Genomic DNA, 17,009 nt, shown 5'->3' with positions numbered 1-17,009 from the left:
TGAGCACATTTGGATAAAACATAAAGATAAAACAAAAATCAGAAAAAGAGTGTGGTAACGAATGCAAAGATGATTTTCTCAAAGTTTTTGGTGTTGAAGCGAGATTTTACCATTGTTAGAAGGTTAAGATTCTCATCTAGCATCAAACAAAAATAAAAAATGGAGTGACAGCGAGAGCTAGAAGTGGTTTCTGGCAGGCCAGTTTTGAAAAATGGGATATGCCAGTTGGGAACTGGTTTATGCTGGTAAACAACTGGCATAAACCAGTTTCCAACTAACATATGCCATATTTCACTTTTGGCTCTAGGTCCGAGGTCTTCAACAGGGGGTCCACAGTGGTACTGCATTGGGGTCGCAAAAGTTTTGGTTGATAAAACTTTTTTATTTTATTTCCCCCCCTGCAATTTTTTCCACTAACTGAAATGTCTTTAAATCCACATTAACATGAATTCAACACACTGTATTAAACAGATAAATGGAGGCATTCGATGTCTTTCAGTCATCAATGCTCACATTCAGCGACACAAAGGAGCTCTTTCAATCTGGGCACCGTTTCATTCACAACACCTGTCCCATCAACCAGGAATCAGAATCAGAAATACTTTAATAATCCCAGGGAGAAATTACTTTTGTTACATTACTCCATCTGTAATAGAGTGACTATAGGACCAGTTGGATAGAACACAATTTCATACAATATATATAATTAGGAGGTCCCCGCTCCATCTCGCCATCAATTTGGGGGTCCTTGGCCTGGAAAACTTTAAAGACCCCTGCTCTAGGTGCTGCTGCAAAAATGGCACTAATATTTCAAACAGTAGGTTGATAAAAAGAGGCTAAAATCATTAGGTTCAGTATAAAGGTTCTTTAGTTCAAACATTATAACTTGAGTTTTATTTTGAATAAAGTGCAGAAAGTGTTGGTCCATCGATGATGTAATGCCCTTAAAACAGTTGGTTAACGACTGTAGGGCACGGGTGGGCAACTCCAGTCCCTGAAGGCCGGTTTCCTGCAACACACCTGAATCAAATGGTTGAATTACCTCCCTTGTATGCAATCAATTTCTCCAGAGTCATTTTAATTATCTATTTACTTGATTCAGGTGTGCTAAGACAAGGATATATCTAAAAGTTGCAGGCCCACCAGGACTGGAGTTGCCCACCCCTGCTGTAGGGAATCATTCTTACTGATTAACTTCTTCAGGGGCGTATATATTTGTGCTTCTTCTGTGAAGAGGTGAAAGAAGTTAAAATTCTTTAAAATGTGTCCAAGAGGCAACAGGTACAATATAAAAAGAACAGGGCCTAGGATGGAACCCTGAGGGACTCCATAATTTGGGGAACAACACAATGCTGTTAAAATAAAAGTATTTCATGGTCTATGGTGTCAAATGCTGCAACGTGCAGCAGGCCTTCAGTTTTACTCACAGTTTCAAACATCCATCATGCTGAGGTTAGAGTGGTTTAGTGTGAGGTTAAGTGATGTTATTGGACCAGTTTTGCAATATTTGAGATGATCGGTCAGTTTTTTGAGGTGAAAGTATGTTTTACACATGGGGCCTGATCTGCAGAAGATTTGCATGTGTGTGTTTGCATGCATTTCTTCATCAATATGCAAATGTTATTCTAATGACTAAACCGTGGAAATGAAAGCAATCTTTGACAGGCTTTCCACGGGTCATTAAAAATCATTAAGTCATAAAATTATTATATTTTAAATTAAGGCCTTAATTGGCATTACAATTCATTAGATGTGATTTTCATGGCATTTAAAAAGCTTTTAAAAATATATTTTAAAAAGTTTTTATAAAAACAATTTTGTCAGATGTATTATATTGTTTGTCCTGAACTGCTTCCGGTTGATCATAAAGCCGTATGTTCGGAAAAGAAGCCTGAGGCGGAGAAAAAGCTAGAGAATAGGAAAATGCAAATTATATATATATATATATATGAGAGCTATTAAACCAAATTGGAATAAAATGTCCAAATAGTTATTTTGGAATCTTGATCTTGGAAGATATGAACTGCAGCACTTTTTTTTTTTTTTTTTTTTGTAATGCAGAGTTGGATTGTTTGTTCTTATTTTCCAGGAGCAGTACGTTTTCATCCATGATGCTCTGGTGGAGGCCATCCTCAGCCGGGATACATCAGTCACCGCGGACCTTCTCCACGGTTACGTCTCTAATCTCCTCATTCCAAGCGCCACAGGGAGAACACGCATGGACAAACAGTTTAAGGTGGAGCCTCCTTTTGGTTCTTATTCTTTAATCTGATCAGGTTCTGAAGTGAATGTTTTTAAAGTTGCTTTTTTTTTTGTCTCAGCTGATTAGTCAGCGTCAGGCTAAGCATGCAGACTACAGCACTGCCCTGAAGGACGGCAACGCTGAGAGAAACAGAGCGAGAGCGCTGATGCCTGGTAAACAACAGCAGAGAACTGACTGACTGCAGGCATTCCTCTATGGAGGGAACTTTAGTCCATTTTTTTTACAAGAAAAGAAATAGCTTTGTAAATGGAAAAAAAAAAAAAAACTCAATTTACAAATAAAACATCTTGATAAAAAAAGTTTTTTATAGCCACATTGCTGTTTGTTTTCAGCTTTTATTTTTCTAAATTCTTTATACAGATTTTGTATTTTCAAATGTTATTTTTCACATTTAATATTGAAATAAAAAAACAAAAATAAACAAACAAATTGGAAGACAAGATTTTTCTATTCAGCTGGAAAGGAAGGAGAATATGATCTATAAAAGTGAATCTGAAGAGAAATTAGGGGGAAAAAATTTTACAATATAGAATCTAAAAAAAAAAAAATGTGAACAAGAAAAAAAAAAGGATATATGAAATATATAAGATAAAATCGAGAAAAAAAAGCAAAATTGCTCTTAAAACTTTTAGTTGTAATTTTTTTCTTCTTTTCTTTCAAAGTTTCAGTTCCCGATTGCATTTTGTGTTATGGACATTTACATAATGAGCTGTTTGCATGCAAAAATAATGAAACAAAATTCACTCCATATAACCCCAAATATTCCAGGTCACTATTTTTCTACAGAAAGAATAACTCCAAAAGAATCTTCTGATTTCGTTACTAAAATATTTTTTACGGTGTCACCAGCCTCTGACAAGTAGAACACAATTTAATTTCATGCCAGGTTGAAATTTTTGCACACTTTTGTGTCCTTACTAACTTTTTATTTTAAATTTCTTTTTCACATTTTATTCATTTATAATTTCTTTACAGATTTTACATTAAAAAAAAGTAACTTTTTAAGATTGAGTTTTGAATATGGATTGAATTCTTTTGAAATAGCATTTTCCAGCTCACATTCTGGAGGGAGGAATGAAGAAGCATTTCTATTGGTCTGCTGACGTTAACAACATTTGATTGTAATGCAATTTAAAAATGATGCAATTTGAAAAAACTCAATCTAAGACAATATACATGAAAAATAATATAAAATCTGAAAAAAATACATCTTGAAAAATAAAATCTGGAGAAAAAAAAACTACCAGTATGTAAAAAAATAATCTGGAATAACTTAAATTGAGAAAATAAACCTACTTTCAAATCCAATTCTGATGTCATTTTTGGGTTGCATGTTTTTATCTATTTCTGTCTGCAAAGCATGTTTCTTTGTTGCTACAACAGTAAATAAAATTCACTTAACATACATTTTTAAATAAACTATCTCCAGAATAGAGTTTGCAACTATTACAGTGGTTGAAGAGGTTAAACATTAACCCTAAAAATTAGTCTTTTATATTTTTATCATGAAGAAACAGAAGAGTTTACTCTCATTTTGATCTTGATGTCTCTCTGCTTCTTTGCAGTGGAGAGATCGAGGGTTTCTCTGACGGCTTCAGACACCAACTCCACCGGCTACATCAACGCCTCCTATGTTATGGTGAGTTGCTTTTTACAGATATGTTAAACCCACTTTATGTAGTATTTATATAGAGGTGCGAAACCAGCTGAGTATGAAGCAATGGGATGTATTGGATTTAAGGCTGATAATTATTTTAGCAACAGAAAAGATTTCCTTCTTTTGTTTGACGGACAGCTTTAATGCAGTGCAGTCCATTAAACTTTTCCCATGTTTCAGCCTTCCTGTTACTTACTTTGAAGTTTGGTTTCTCTTTCAGTCTGAATTAACTACAGTGGAGGACAAAAGTTTTCAAAAAGTGGTGTAAAAATTTATTTAGACCCCTTTTTTTTGCCTGCAACCAATTGCCTTCATTATTCAGCTGATAATTGCTAATAACTGTTAATAATTTATTCAGAGTACAAATACAGCTGAACACTGACCGTTAGACAACTTTTATTGTCATTTTGTATACGCAATGTGTACAATGAGTGTAGTGTGTCTAACTGACCGACTCACTTAACTGTGTATAAAAAGGTATCTGTCAACATAATTCTGCTGAAAAAAAAGTCATATTTTTGTGGTTTATAATTAAAATGATCAAGAATTTTGGAGCAGCCTAAAAGGAATAAGAACGTGTCAGCCGCGGCGTTTTTATTAAAACATTTTCGTTGTGCTAATTCTTTTTCTCTCAGTTATCACTCAACTTATGTGAACTGAAGTTAATTTCAAATTGGCTCTTAGTTTATTTACTGATTTTCCTGTACTTATTGTTGTAAAAATTCACATTTCCCCCTAAATTTTCACATTATATGTTTACATTATTTATTGGCTGCATCTAAAAATATCAAAAATATTTTCAAATTAAACATATATATGAAATAATACGATATAACCTACAATAATTTCAATTATTGTACTAGGTTATCAAATCACTTCAATTTAGTCTTGCAAATAAGCTGCCTGCAATGTCTTTAAGTGTCCAGCAGGTGTCAGTATTCTGTGAGACAGCATCAACACTTCAAGATGTCACATTAACCCATCACTACTCCGAGATATCGAATCTATTTCCTTTAACTTTAATGTCCTGCTTTTTTAAAGCCTTTTAAAGTCACCTATTTGTTTATATATATATATATATATATATATATATATATATATATATATATATATATATATATATATACACTCACCGGCCACTTTATTAGGTACACCTGTCCAACTGCTCGTTAACACTTAATTTCTAAGCAACCAATCACATGGTGGCAACTCAGTGCATTTAGGCATGTAGACATGGTCAAGACAATCTCCTGCAGTTCAAACCGAGCATCAGTATGGGGAAGAAAGGTAATTTGAGTGACTTTGAACGTGACATGATTGTTGGTGCCAGAAGGGCTGGTCTGAGTATTTCAGAAACTGCTGATCTACTGGGATTTTCACGCACAATCATCCCTAGGGTTTACAGAGAATGGTCCGAAAAAGAAAAAACATCCAGTGAGCGGCAGTTCTGTGGGCGGAAATGCCTTGTTGAAGCCAGAGGTCAGAGGAGAATGGCCAGACTGGTTCGAGCTGGTAGATGGGCAACAGTGACTCAAATAACCACCCGTTACAACCAAGGTGGGCAGAAGAGCATCTCTGAACGCACAGTACGTCGAACTTTGAGGCAGATGGGCTACAGCAGCAGAAGACCACACCGGGTGCCACTCCTTTCAGCTAAGAACAGGAAACTGAGGCTACAATTTGCACAAGCTCATGGAAATTGGACAATAGAAGATTGGAAAAACGTTGCCTGGTCTGATGAGTCTCGATTTCTGCTGCGACATTCGGATGGTAGGGTCAGAATTTGGCGTCTACAACATGAAAGCATGGATCCATCCTGCCTTGTATCAACGGTTCAGGCTGGTGGTGGTGGTATCATGGTGTGGGGAATATTTTCTTGGCACTCTTTGGGCCCCTTGGTACCAATTGAGCATTGTTGCTACGCCACAGCCTACCTGAGTATTGTTGCTGACCATGCCCATCCCTTTATGACCACAATGTACCCAACTTCTGATGGCTACTTTCAGCAGGATAATGCGCCATGTCATAAAGCTGGAATCATCTCAGACTGGTTTCTTGAACATGACAATGAGTTCACTGTACTCAAATGGCCTCCACAGTCACCAGATTTCAATCCAATAGAGCATCTTTGGGATGTGGTGGAACGGGAGATTCGCATCATGGATGTGCAGCCGACAAATCTGCTGCAACTGTGTGATGCCATCATGTCAATATGGACCAAACTCCCTGAGGAATGCTTCCGGCACCTTGTTGAATCTATGCCACGAAGAATTGAGGCAGTTCTGAAGGCAAAAGGGGGTCCAACCGATACTAGCATCGGGTACCTAATAAAGTGGCCGGTGAGTGTACATATATATATATATATATATATATATATATATATATATATACAGGTGCTGGTCATAAAATTAGAATATCATGAAAAAGTAGATTGATTTCAGTAATTCCATTTAAAAAGTGAAACTTGTATATTATATTCATACATTACATACAAACTCATATATTTCAGATGTTTATTTTGTTTAATTTTGATGATTACAAATGACAACAAATGAAAATCTCAAATTCATCATATCAGAAAATTTGAATATTGTGAAAAGGTTCAAAATTGATGGCCCCTGGTGCCACACTCTAATCAGCTAATTAACTCAAACCACCTGCAAAAGCCTTTAAATGGTCTTTCAGTCTAGTTCTATAGGCTACACAATCATGGGGAAGACTGCTGACTTGACAGTTGTCCAAAAGACGACCATCGACACCTTGCACAAGGAGGGCAAGACACAAAAGGTCATCGCTAAAGAGGCTGGCTGTTCACAGAGCTCAGTGTCCAAGCACATTAATAGAGAGGCGAAGGGAAGGAAAAGATGTGGTCGAAAAAAGTGTACAAGCAAGAGAGATAACCGCACCCTGGAGAGGATTGTGAAACAAAACCCCTTCAAAAATGTGGAGGAGATTCACAAAGAGTGGACTGCAGCTGGAGTGAGTGCTTCAAGAACCACCACACACAGACGTATGAAAGACATGGGTTTCTGCTGTCGCATTCCTTGTGTCAAGCCACTCTTGAACCACAGACAGCGTCAGAAGCGTCTAAAGAGAAACAGGACTGGACTGCTGGTGAGTGGTCCAAAGTCATGTTCTCTGATGAAAGTAAATTTTGCATTTCCTTTGGAAATCAAGGTCCCAGAGTCTGGAGGAAAAGAAGAGAGGCACTTCATCCACGTTGCTTGAAGTCCAGTGTAAAGTTTCCACAGTCAGTGATGGTTTGGGGTGCCATGTCATCTGCTGGTGTTGGTCCATTGTGTTTTCTGAGGTCCAGGGTCAACGCAGCCACATACCAGGAAGTTTTAGAGCACTTCATGCTTCCTGCAGCTGACCAACTTTTTGGAGATGCAGATTTCATTTTCCAACAGGACTTGGCACCTGCACACAGTGCCAAAGCTACCAGTACCTGGTTGAAGGACCATGGTATCCCTGTTCTTAATTGGCCAGCAAACTCTCCTGACCTTAACCCCATAGAGAATCTATGGGGTATTGTGAAGAAGAAGATGCAATACACCAGACCCAACAATTCAGAAGAGCTAAAAGCCACTATTAGAGCAACCTGGGCTATCATAACACCTGAGCAGTGCCACAGACTGATCGACTCCATGCCACGCCGCATTGCTGCAGTAATACAGGCCAAAGGAGGCCCAACTAAATACTGAGTGCTGTACATGCTCATACTTTTCATGTTCATACTTTTCAGTTGGCCAACATTTCTATAAATCCTTTGTTTTTATTGGTCTTCAGTAATATTCTAATTTTCTGATATGATGAATTTGAGATTTTCATTTGTTGTCATTTGTAATCATCAAAATTAAACAAAATAAACATCTGAAATATATGAGTTTGTATGTAATGTATGAATATAATATACAAGTTTCACTTTTTAAATGGAATTACTGAAATCAATCTACTTTTTCATGATATTCTAATTTTATGACCAGCACCTGTATATATATATATATATATATATATATATATATATATATATATATATATATAATGAAGCGGTTTTCTGCAAACTTCAGTTCAAATCAAATTGCAGATTATCTGCTAAAACTTTTATCCAGGATCATCATCTTGCTTTCCCTCCTATCTGCTGTCCCTGATGGAGAAAAAGGGGTGTTTTTTTTTTTTTTTTTTTTTTTTTACAGTGCAGGTGGTTAGGCTAGCTGCTTCCTTGGGGGGGCTTTTGTTTAATAGGAATATTCTCCAACTCATTTTCAGCAGATAGTCTCGATAATTGCTGAGAAATGGATAAATACAGAGAAACATAAGGAAGGAATAACATAAAAAAGTACAAAAGCCTTTTAAAAAGTTGAATTAGCATGGTATAGGCCCTTTAACTTTGACTTTTTTTCTGCTTAACATTTTGAATACATTCAAACATTGTTTCCACAGGGACACCACCGCTGTAGAGAGTTCATAGTGAGTCAGACTCCTCTGAGCAGCACAGTGGAAGATTTCTGGAGAATGATCTGGGAGCACAGCACCAACAGGGTCGTCTGTCTACAGGACTCACACAGTCAGGTAGAACCGCCTCCTTTCAGGATACTGTTGAAGTGAAGCCACATTTGCTCCCATGTTTGTTTGCTTTTTCACTTTTTTAGAATGAAAAGAGGGATTGCAGCGTCTACTGGCCCAGTAAAGACCTGCCGATGACCTTTGACGGTTTCACCGTGTCGCACACGGGGGAGGAGCTTGTCCACCTGACCAACGATGAGAAACTTCTTGTGCAGGATTTTACGATGCAGTCTACTCAGGTGACCCACGCAACACAGTTTTCTTTATATATATTCCTGAGTTTGAGTTCTTGCCTAAAGATTTACCTTTTTACAATCTTCTTTTGAGCTCTTCTGAATCAAAAAAGATGGTTTTTGGGTTTCTTAAACTACCTTCATGAATATAATCCTTATTTTTGAGAAAAGCATGGGAAGAGGAGCTGGGTTTTGGAAAAAAAAATCTTTCTTCAGTAAGAAACTTTCAGCAGAACCGGACCCGGTGTGAGCGGCCATCTGCTGAGGCCGACTGGGGTTCAAGGAGACAGAAGCAGACATAGAAAAAGAAGCAGAGATAAAAAAGGCAACTGTCAAACAGCTCCTCAGGCGGCCTCGTCCAGGAAACACACAGCCAGGCAGACGGGCCAACATGTCCAGAGGATGAAGAGAGTAAATACAGTTAGTTACAGTCAGAGAAACAGCTCCAACATCAATAAACAAAGGTGTTTATAAAATAAAATAATACTGCAGAACGAGAAAATAGAGATAGAATGATGACAAGTTGCCCCTATGCCCTCCAGCAGTCTAAGCCTATAGCAGCATGAATACAGAAATATGAAAAAGGTAGATTTTTTTTTTCGTTTAGTTTTTTTTTTTTTGTATTTATTTGTTCGTTTTGTTGTGTATATTTCTGCTTATTCTGAACCTTTGTCTCCTTCCAGAATGATTGCATCTTGCTCGTTCGTCAGTTCAGACCCCCCTGCTGGCCTAATCCAGACAGTCCCATCAGGAACAGTTTTGACCTCATCGGCGTGGTCACAGAGCGCTGCAGACACACACGGGAACCTGTGGTCGTACACGATCCGTGAGTAAAAAAACCTGCAGGATTCCTCAGACTGTTTTTTTTTCTTTCTTTCTCTGAGCTAAGTGTTTTGGGTTATTTTTGTGCAGTTTGGGGGGAGTTACATCGGGGCTTTTCTGCGCTCTCACCTCCCTTTTCAACCAGTTAGAGGAGGAGGGAGCGGTGGACGTCTACATGGTGGCACGGATGACAAACCTCATGAGACCAGGGGTTTTTAATGACATTGTAAGTCTTTGATTGGAGAATTGATGTTAAAACATTTGCTTGTTTTTATAATTTAATACAAAAATTGCTGTGATGAACTCTCTGTCCACTCCACAGGAGCAGTACCAGTATCTCTATAGAGCCATGCTGAGCCTGGTGAGCAGCCAGGAGGACCAGAGAGCCCTGCAGAGTCCAGAGACGAACGGGTCTGTACCACTGGGACAGTCCAACACCACAGAGAGCCTGGAGTCGCTCATGTAGACCCACTCAAAGTCTCACTCCATGTGAAGGAACGTGTGGTCAGTTCATGGCTGCAGAAAATGAGCATCATCATGCTTTAATGTCCTGTACGCTCTTTACCCAACTTAACCAATCGTTATAGTTCTAAAACAGAGCATGGAGGCTGAAACGCTCCTGGTGCTCCACATTGGGAGGCTGTTTGCTATTTAAAGGCTGTTTCCTGGCATACTTTAACAGATCTGTCAGCTTAGAAAGGACAGGATCATTATTAGATACTGCCTCTAAAACCACCACTTGTTTATGTTTTGGTTATGTTTATGTCATGAAAGCAGCAGAAAAAATGTCCGGTTATGATGGGAAAAACTCTTTAAACTACATTTTATCCGAACTTCCTGTCGCTTCTATTGTTTTAAAAACTATTTTCAATCAATTAGTTCTTCATATGCACCCCGCTTGGGATAAGAGGACAGAAAAAGGATGGATGGGTGGATAGTTCTTCATATGCTTTGATACAAACAGCTAAACATCAGAATAAACTCCAACATATATTAGATCCAATCCGTCTATCATTTGTTCATTTGTTTTTCAAACTGAACCAATGAAAAAACAAGAAACTGTCTTGTTTTTTATTCATTTCATAAAATGATATTGCAAAGCAAAGAGTAGTTTCTCCGTAATTCCTTCTTTAAAAATTAATTAAATATAGAACAAAGCAAAGGAAATTTTTTTTCTTTCTTTTTTGGCTCTTTGCAGCTGGTTGCATGGGTCCAGGATCCAGCAGGTACTGATTCTGGACCCATGCAAGCCAGATGCAAACTGCTTTTCAATCCAAAATCACTAACAAATCAGTTCAATAAGGGTTTTATTTGGATAAAAAAAAAAGCCTTATTCAGATCATCAAAGACAGCCACAGGTGCATCAAGAAATAATTCATCAGGAAGGAGAAAATGTTGCAGCATAAGTTATTCATGAGCTTCAGTAGCAAAGTTCAATAAATTAAAAAATTGTATTTGTTTTTGTTTTCATTTAGTTTTGACTTCTTTTTTACTATTCTATTTAAGGTTTAATTTTAACTATTTGTTAGCTAGTTTAATGAAGTTTTTATTTTATTTTTATTTTATTTTTTATCAGTTATAGATTTAGTGTTTTATGTTATATGCTTCAAGTACTAGGAGAGAAAATAATAGGAATAAAATCCCAGAGGAAAGACGCTGCAGCAATAAAATGACCTGATTGCTATACTGCCATCTGCTGGCGTAAGTTAAAACAGCAACTAGACGCTTCATAATGCATTATGATAAAGAAACAAACACATTCCCGTTAGAAATTCAGTTAATTTTGATTATTTTGTAAACTATTATTACAGTTTTATTCAGCTGCTAGGTTGATTTTTTATTCAGTTAACAAAAATGTTTTTTAATTCTACTTTTCATAATTTTTATTATTATATATTATATTATATTTTCAGCGCAGCGTTGTTCTCAACTTGCTGTTTTCTGATCTTATTTGTTTCTGCTTCAGAGTTCCCAATGATTCTCATGATGGATTAATTTGTAAGTCATTTTATACCCGCTTGTGTTTACGTTAAACAAAGTAATATTTTTTCTTGTCTATAAAAATTTGAAAAATGTCAGTGTGACTTTACACGATTAGGCTGCCTATTTATTAGCTGCCACTGCAGCTGTTGCTGCTATGATTTCTAAACTGATTGAAGATCCTCTGAAAACTTTTAACTGCTGTTCTTTACTAAAGCACCTTTTTAACTCTCCCTTCTTCTTTTTTTTTTTTTTTTTTTTTTGTTGCCATTTTTGGCTCATAAAACTATTCAGAGCCCAAAACACAGTTTGAAAAAAAAAAGCATGAAAAAGGAACTTATCTCTGTTTTCATATATTATTTTACTAAACAAATAATAAATAACAATTTTTATGTTAATTTAACATTCAAAAAGGAATGAACAACTGAAATACGGATTGGTGGATATAAGTCAAAGCTAATCTTCCTCACTTAACCCCAACCCTGCTGCTGGTATCAGAAATATGGAAAACGGAGCAGGCTGTTGTCGTGTCTAGACCAGAACCTCCCTCAGCCTTACTGCAAGGTTCTGTAAAGCTACTCAAAGCAGTTTCACATTGAACTTTGCATCCAGACAAAGGATGTTTATTTTTCAATAAGTATTTCAACTAAGGGTGTAAAAACTTAAAAACCGGGTATGGCAGATTTTCTTTAATTTTATACAATAATACGGTCTCACATTTTTGAATCAGTTAAACAAAACAGGATGCTGTTGTCCGGATAGTTACTTCTTTATTAAACATTTTCAGCAGAATAAAATCAAATGTTGACTCAATTCTAAATATTTGAAAAAGGGAAAAATAATTACATTTTCTGCAGAAACACCCTACCTCCCAGTGGGAACCTTTGAGACGTTTCTTCCAGGTGGTCCCATAGTCTCTGCTGAACCCCAGTTTGGGAACTCCTCAGACCATGACGCGTCCACCTCCATGCTGCGCAGCTCGTATGGGATTTCTTTCTTTCTTCTTTCTCAGACAGTTGAAGGATTCGTACTTAAAAACTTTCTTGATAATTGAACCTTTTCATTTTCATTAAAATTAATATTAAAGCATCTATATATTAAAAAATCTGTTAAAAGAGCAGTTTTGATGGGGTGTTATTTAATTTGACTGTATCCGGTCATTTTTTATTTTTATTTGTTTTTTTTGTTTTGTTTTACAATAAACCTTGCATTTCAATAGGGGGGCATAGACTTTAACTATCGTTTCAAGTTATGCGTTTAACTGAATATGAGGGACTTTCATTCCCTTTTATCGTCAGGTTTCACCGTCCTGTTTCCTCTCAGACTGTAATAATTACAGCCAAACGACCAACAAGTAAAAAAATGGAGGCAGTAACATCTTCTTAACATAATAGAATAAACTGTGCTCCTTAAGCTGCAGATATGAAAGCACATCTACCTTGTTTCCATCACAGCTTTTTCCCCCCGCTTCATTCGTCTCCTTGCCAGTGCCTTTTATAAATAAATTACTGTACTTTAAACCTATTTTTAATCATTTAAAAATAACCTCTGCTGTGAATCCACCTGCTGAATATAGAAAAAAAGGAATTTGAGCAGCAAAAGCAACAGCCAGAACCTGAGACCATTTTTTTTTCTTCCCCCGAGCGAGAAATCAAACGGTTCCAGCTGGAACTGACTGCTGCTGCTGCTGTAGTTTTATAAAGTTGCCCAAACCTGACCTTCTTCACATCTTTCCAACATGGCTGCAGGCTGTGATTCCTCTCTGGTTCACTGGCAGAAGCCTCTTTCTGCATGTAAATACCCCCCCGCCCTAATCAAGGCCAAATTATTGTTTGTTTATACTGTACCTATATATAGTTTTCTATTTTACTATAAAAGCTGATTTTTCTAGCCATTTCCAAGAGCGTACCTGTGGATTCTATTTGATAAACTTAGCCTGAAAACGTTGATTATGACAATAGTTTTAATTTTCTGGACTTTCTGTTCTTATCTCTGATTACTGTAGCAGCGTCATGTCTTTACTTTAATCTCCAGCTAAAAACCTGGGGAACTGTTTTATGTAAAACCCCTGAATTAAAGATTTGTTTCAAACTTTTGGACTCTCTTTTTTTTCTTTTAACTTTAAGTTGTAAACTTTTTTTAAACATTTTATTTTGTTAGAATGACACATCTTGGTTTTGTTGGGATGTATTGTGACGGAACAACACAGAATAGAGCAGGATGGTTAAGAAGATGCTTCTTTCCAGGACATTTCAGGTCCATTCTTCTTCATAAACCAGCATCTGATTGCTTTAAATTAAGCTCCGTTCATTTTTGCATCGGCCCTACCAGGGCCAGGCGAGTATGGAGTGGAATTTGTTCCATTTTTGTTGCATTTTATACATTTGAATTTGAAAAACTAAAATAGGAATATAGAAATGAAAACTTGAAAATTACATATATAAAAAAGGTTTGCTAGTTTTTTATACTAAAAAAGCTTCATGTTTATTTTTTGTTTTCTTTTTTGAAAAGTCTTTTATTTTTATGGGTTTCATAGGTTTTATGAATTTCATTCTTTACAAATTACATTTTACAGATGGATATTTCTTCACTTCAAGCCCAGTAGAAACATTCGCTCTTGACCAATAAAATTGGTCCAGCAGACCAATAGAAACGCGTCTTTAAATTCCTCACGACATCAAAAAAAAACCCGCCCCTAGAAGTGGGAATCTGACCTGTAAAAAGTTGAAAAACAGGATGTGAAAAAAAAGAAAAAAATCTGTTTTATAATATTGGTTGAAATATGTGAGATAATGAAAAAACATGAAAAAAAATTTTTGCAAGTTTTTGTCTTATTTTTCTGAGAACCCGTAGCTCGCTCTAGTGGTCCTCACTTAGAAAACCACTCTTCTAAGCTTAAAGATATAGTGGAGGATTATTTTTTATTTTTTTGGTGAATTTTTGAAAAGACTCCTACTTTAAAAAAGAAAGCCCATGAACAACCCTGTACCCGCTCCCGAGAGGGAACAAAACATTTTTTGTTTTGTTTTTACAGCACTTGTGGCTGTTTTGTGGACAATAGGCCTACAGGAAAGGCCGGATTCGAACCCTGGTTGGCCACATAAAAGACTTGGGCCTCTCCACATGGGTCGCTAACCACTGCGCTGCCAAAAGCACACCTAAAGAACGACTATTAAACATGTCAGAGCGTGCACGAGCCTATTTCTCCTCGTGAACACTGTTTAAAAGTTTCTGTTTGCATCGCTCATAGAAGATTACTTTCAAAAAGAAGATTTGCAATTTTTCCATTATGTCAGACTCACCACCGGTAAGTGAAAATGGGACGAGCAAATACGAGCATGTAGTAAACATATCACCGTAATGATTGACATTTAGGAGGACCACTTATTTTGATGATCCACCCAGAAAAAGAACATCCTCCACTATACCTTTAACATATTTTCTTACCTAATCTAACTGCGTCTCAATAATGTCCTTCCTAATCTGTTTGCAGGGTTCCTTGGTATTCCTAATGTTTGTTCTCTAATGTTCTTTAAAGAGCTTCCATATAACACCTGGATTTATCCAGGATTAAATTACACAAACAGGTCAGACAGGTTAACTAGATTCTTCTTTAAGGAATCCAAGAGTAAAAAAAACACAAAACCTTTAAGTCACTTATTTTTCCGTTCAAATTACGCTCTGCTTTGTTGTAATTGGATGATAAAATCTCCAACCATGAAGCAAAATTGGTGATTTGTTATATAAACAAAAGTAGAAGCTATAAGTACTTTAATAAAGAAAAACAACAGCAGTGGCACCGTTTATCATACTTTTATTTTATACTCTCAGGAATTACATGACATGACGGCATGGGTAGAACATCAGATAATCGGAAAGCGAAACACAGGAAGTTAAAGATGAATTCAAACCACACAAAAAATAATAAAGTTCTTGGTAATAATCTTAATATTTATCAGGACACAAACTGTAGCAGTCTCAGAAGATAAAGTGTATATAGTGCATTAATGTGCAGTGAGAGGGGGATTAAAAACATCCTCCGCTTGGGAAATAGATTTAAATCCACCCTCTGAAAGAATACCAATCAGGTCACGTCACTATAAAATGTTGGCTTGTTGTTTAATGGCTTTAATTATTCTGCAGATGTAGAGGGAGGTCAATACCAAAAATCAGGAAAACATGTTTCTGGCGAATTCTTTAAAATGTGCAAGTATTATTCCTTTTTTCCTCAAACAACAAATCTTGGCTTTAAGTGGTTAGAAATATTCAAATAATGTCATTTCTTTCATAAATTCGGCAAAACCACAAGAGGTGGATGGGCTTTAATTGGTTGCATCACATTAAATTATAATTTTTTTAAACTCCCTCTATGAAGGCTATGTCTATGTTGTTTCTACATAACTATGCTTTAAGGACATTAAGCACATGAATCAAAACTAATCTGTCACCATATTTTAAAATAAATGTATTGAGTATCTTTGGTTGCTGTTCCTATAAGAAATCCAACCTGTTTCTTCCTCTTTCAAAACAAAAGCTAGAGAGAGGGAGACAGGGTCTTTAGATCTGCCCTCTGCGTTTATTTGATAAGGAAAGTAAGGAGGCAAGACGTGCTCTTGTTCGTAACTTAAAATCCAAAACCTCACAGGTATTCACGATTAGTTGAAACGATAGACTTTATTTTAAAAAATATTTACTTTTGATGTAAGTACAATACCGTAGAAATTACTGTAAGTTCTTTAGTTTTTTAAGATTATATAAAAAGATTTTCACAGGGAAGCGGCCGGCTGTCTGAACTGCAGTGCTTCTCGGTAAATGACATATGCTAGGTCCTGTTGCGCCAGGCCCTGTTGCGCTAGATGCTGTTGCGCCAGGTCCTGTAGTGCCAGGTCCTGTAGTGCCAGGTCCTGTTGCGCCAGGACCTGTTGCGCTAGATGCTGTTGCGCCAGGTCCTGTTGCGCCAGGACCTGTTGCGCTAGATGCTGTTGCACCAGGACCTGTTGCGCTAGGTCCTGTTGCGCCAGGTCCTGTTGCGCTAGATGCTGTTGCGCCAGGTCCTGTAGCACCAGATGCTGTTGCGCCAGGTCCTGTTGCGCCAGATGCTGTTGCGCCAGGTCCTGTAGTGCCAGGTCCTGTTGCGCCAGGACCTGTTGCGCTAGATGCTGTTGCGCCAGGTCCTGTTGCGCCAGGACCTGTTGCGCTAGATGCTGTTGCGCCAGGTCCTGTTGCACCAGGACCTGTTGCGCTAGGTCCTGTTGCGCCAGGTCCTGTTGCGCTAGATGCTGTTGCGCCAGGTCCTGTAGCACCAGATGCTGTTGCGCCAGGTCCTGTTGCGCCAGATGCTGTTGCGCCAGGTGCTGTTGTGCCAGGACCTTTTGCGCTAGGTCCTGTTGCGCTAGGTCCGGTAGCGCTAGCTTTGTTTAGCCTAAACGGCAATGACTAACGTTAAACATTTTTTGTTTGAACAGAAGGGTGATGATATGGATGAGAA

The 17,009-nt window shown here is 37.3% G+C and overlaps 1 protein-coding gene across 2 annotated transcripts in view; it reads left to right on the top strand.

Annotated features, from left to right (window-relative positions):
- Nucleotides 1-11,417, top strand: part of ptprz1b (protein tyrosine phosphatase receptor type Z1b) — a 95,447-nt gene extending 84,030 nt beyond the window's left edge. For both annotated transcript variants that reach the window (XM_038281935.1, XM_038281934.1), the window contains 8 exons: nt 2,090-2,236; nt 2,322-2,415; nt 3,829-3,902; nt 8,364-8,492; nt 8,573-8,725; nt 9,403-9,545; nt 9,632-9,767; nt 9,864-11,417. In XM_038281935.1, coding sequence (XP_038137863.1) covers nt 2,090-2,236; nt 2,322-2,415; nt 3,829-3,902; nt 8,364-8,492; nt 8,573-8,725; nt 9,403-9,545; nt 9,632-9,767; nt 9,864-10,007 — 1,020 coding nt within the window. In that variant the 3' untranslated portion in view covers nt 10,008-11,417. The remainder of the gene's footprint in view (nt 1-2,089; nt 2,237-2,321; nt 2,416-3,828; nt 3,903-8,363; nt 8,493-8,572; nt 8,726-9,402; nt 9,546-9,631; nt 9,768-9,863) is intronic.
- Nucleotides 11,418-17,009: the final 5,592 nt, after the last annotated feature.

The sequence above is a fragment of the Cyprinodon tularosa genome, unplaced genomic scaffold, assembly GCF_016077235.1.
Source record: "Cyprinodon tularosa strain WSP-4 unplaced genomic scaffold, ASM1607723v1 ctg177, whole genome shotgun sequence".
NCBI lineage: Eukaryota > Metazoa > Chordata > Actinopteri > Cyprinodontiformes > Cyprinodontidae > Cyprinodon > Cyprinodon tularosa.
This window is presented reverse-complemented; position numbering and strand designations above follow the sequence as displayed.